Source organism: Condylura cristata, unplaced genomic scaffold (genome assembly GCF_000260355.1).
Source record: "Condylura cristata isolate star-nosed mole 26May11 unplaced genomic scaffold, ConCri1.0 scaffold00005, whole genome shotgun sequence".
NCBI classification, from domain to species: domain Eukaryota; kingdom Metazoa; phylum Chordata; class Mammalia; order Eulipotyphla; family Talpidae; genus Condylura; species Condylura cristata.
Genome location: NW_004567106.1, coordinates 60,406,142 through 60,408,577, shown reverse-complemented (window position 1 = coordinate 60,408,577; position 2,436 = coordinate 60,406,142). Strand labels below are relative to the sequence as shown.

At 45.9% G+C, this 2,436-nt stretch overlaps 1 protein-coding gene across 1 annotated transcript in view; it reads left to right on the top strand.

Moving 5' to 3' along the window:
• Positions 1-2,362, top strand: part of TSGA13 (testis specific, 13) — a 47,233-nt gene extending 44,871 nt beyond the window's left edge. Inside the window, exon 5 of the mRNA XM_012720770.1 lies at positions 2,125-2,362. Coding sequence (XP_012576224.1) covers positions 2,125-2,362 — 238 coding nt within the window. The remainder of the gene's footprint in view (positions 1-2,124) is intronic.
• Positions 2,363-2,436: the final 74 nt, after the last annotated feature.

The window sequence follows — 2,436 nt, the reverse complement described above, 5'->3', positions numbered from 1 at the left end:
ACCAGTGAGTAGACTTCCCTGAAATCTGAGCTATAACTGACTTCTGATGGGTTCCATTAAAGTCCTGCTCTAAAATCTACTAAATGAACTTTCTTAGTGCTGTGCTTTAACCCGCTGCGCCACCAGGGAGGGCCAAGATTTACTTTTTTATGCATGTAAGTACTGGGGTATAGACCAGAGGTACAGGGGATAAGAGGATTCACCAGAGACAGAGTGAGGAACAGAACAGGCAGATGTGCTGAAGTACACTGCTGAGGGGAATAGCACAGGGGAGGTCAGGAGAGGTCTGCTGTGCCCTGTGGGTCAGCTCCCTGGCTGGGGATCAGACTCCTGTTGCAGTGGCTGCAGAGAGCTCATAGTGCTGTGCTTTCACCCCTTGCACCACCAGGCAGGCCCCAGTAGTGAACTTTTAGCTCTTGTTTAGATCCTAAAATTTCAAAAAAGTTCTAGCTCAGTGTTTTCCCCCAGGCAAATGGGACCCACTGAAAGATTTCCGATTACTGAATACACATTTGTGAATGAGTAGTATAAATGATTAGGTCTCCAAACCAGTTCATGGTCTCAAGATAAGGTTCGTTTTCCCTATGGAAACAAACTATTTCCCTAGGGAAATAGCTAAGCAATTTCTGAATCTTCTGAAAGTGTACTTACCAGTTCTACAAGGCCAGCCTTGTGATTGCTTCACACCTCTGCCAGCCATCCTCACTCTAAACATCACTGTTCCAGAGGTGTGAGCGCATCGTATACGCTCCCTTCACTGGCTTCCCAGCTCTTCCTGTGCCTGTTTGCACCCCACACCCACCTGCTGCCTCTCTGAAGTCCCGTATCCAGCCAACACCAAGCTATATTAAAGCTTCATAGTTGTGGAGAAAGGCTCAAGAACAGCAGTGAGCACCTTTTCTTGCCTTAAAAGGGGCTGCTCTTTGGCCCAGCTTCAAACCCAGCCTTAGTTTCTATAAGCTTCCAAGGAAGCCTCCAGAATCTTGCCCATCCTTGGAAATCTTCTGATTTACCGACAGGCTCACTACCTAGATTCCCAGCATCCCAGGGAAGGGGAAAAGGGTTGTTCCTTTTCCAAAATCTGTTTATTTTCAGCTCCAAAGTAAGTAAATAGGAGCTTCTATTTTCTTTAAGGTAAATGCCACCTGAAAATGAAGTTTGAACTTTGTAAGCCAGATAAAACAAATATAATAGTTAATAATATGGCTAGTAAACTCAGAGTTAAATCTTTAATGACGCCAGACATAGGCTATTAACAGTCCAGTTTATATCCATACTGGGGAAAGACTTTCCCCAGAATTTAAAGTAGAATAGAATTTCTCTTAAAATTGTAAGGTTAATACCTGTTAAGGATACACCCAGTGCTCATTTCTAAACAGAATACTTAATATCTCAGTCTGCAACATACATTAGATTTATGGTGAATTTACAGTTAACATCAAGAAGAATAGGTGGATACTTATTTTTACTAATGTATCTAAAGGGCCTCTCACTGGCTTTTCCTAAACAAAGAAAGGACCTGCAGTGAACTTGAAACAATGTCATCACTTCAAGCAAAAGAAGGTGCTCGCCATTACTTCTTACAGTCCATGTTTACAGGGCATCCAAATAAAGATTACAGAGATTGGTCTGGGGGTGGGGGCATCAAGGCTGGTTAGGAGACAAACTGAGCTAAGGTGATCTAGGGCAAAGAAAACAAATTTACTACCACTTAAGGGCTATGGCAGCTAAGAAGTGCGGAGGGAAGGGTTTAAGAAAGTTCACAATGGTAGCTTTTAAAGAACCGGCTGAGGGACTCTGGATAAAGTGGCCCTGAAACCAAAGGTAGAATACACTTTCTTCGCTACCCTCAGACGAGAGAGCTGGACACCAACATCCACTTTAGGAAAAAGGAACAGAATAGACTAGTGAAGGCGCCTCATCTTTGCAAATTGCACGAGTGTCCAAATGTTGCAGAGGAATTCCGTCGTGAAAGGGTAGGATGATAAAGGGGTCGCTCTAAACTGTCGGTGTGCTTCAAACTGGCGTTTGACAAAGGGAAGGAATCCAGAATTATAAAGCAGTTCCGGGGATGGTAGCCGGCTCCAAAATCTCCCAAGTCAGTTTTCTGGCCCCTCCACGTAGGTCTTTCAAGCCTCACCTTGTTTTCCAAGACCCTCTGGGAAGAGTCACCAGCGAGGTCTCTTGTTTCGTTACAGTTTCCAAGAAGTCAGGGAGTGACAAGTCGACTCCCAAGACCTGGGAACCACTGACCCTCGCCTCGCTCCTGGAACAGGCTCCCACCAGGACTGCGCCCGGGGAGAGCGCTTTCCGCTACGGGAGGGCCCCGCAATGGATCGTGAAAAAAAGCCTCTGTGTTTGAAAACACCCTTCAGGCCTCCGCCTCTGTCTCCAGAGACTGAAGGGCCCGCACAAGTCGCCATGAGGGGCTTGCCG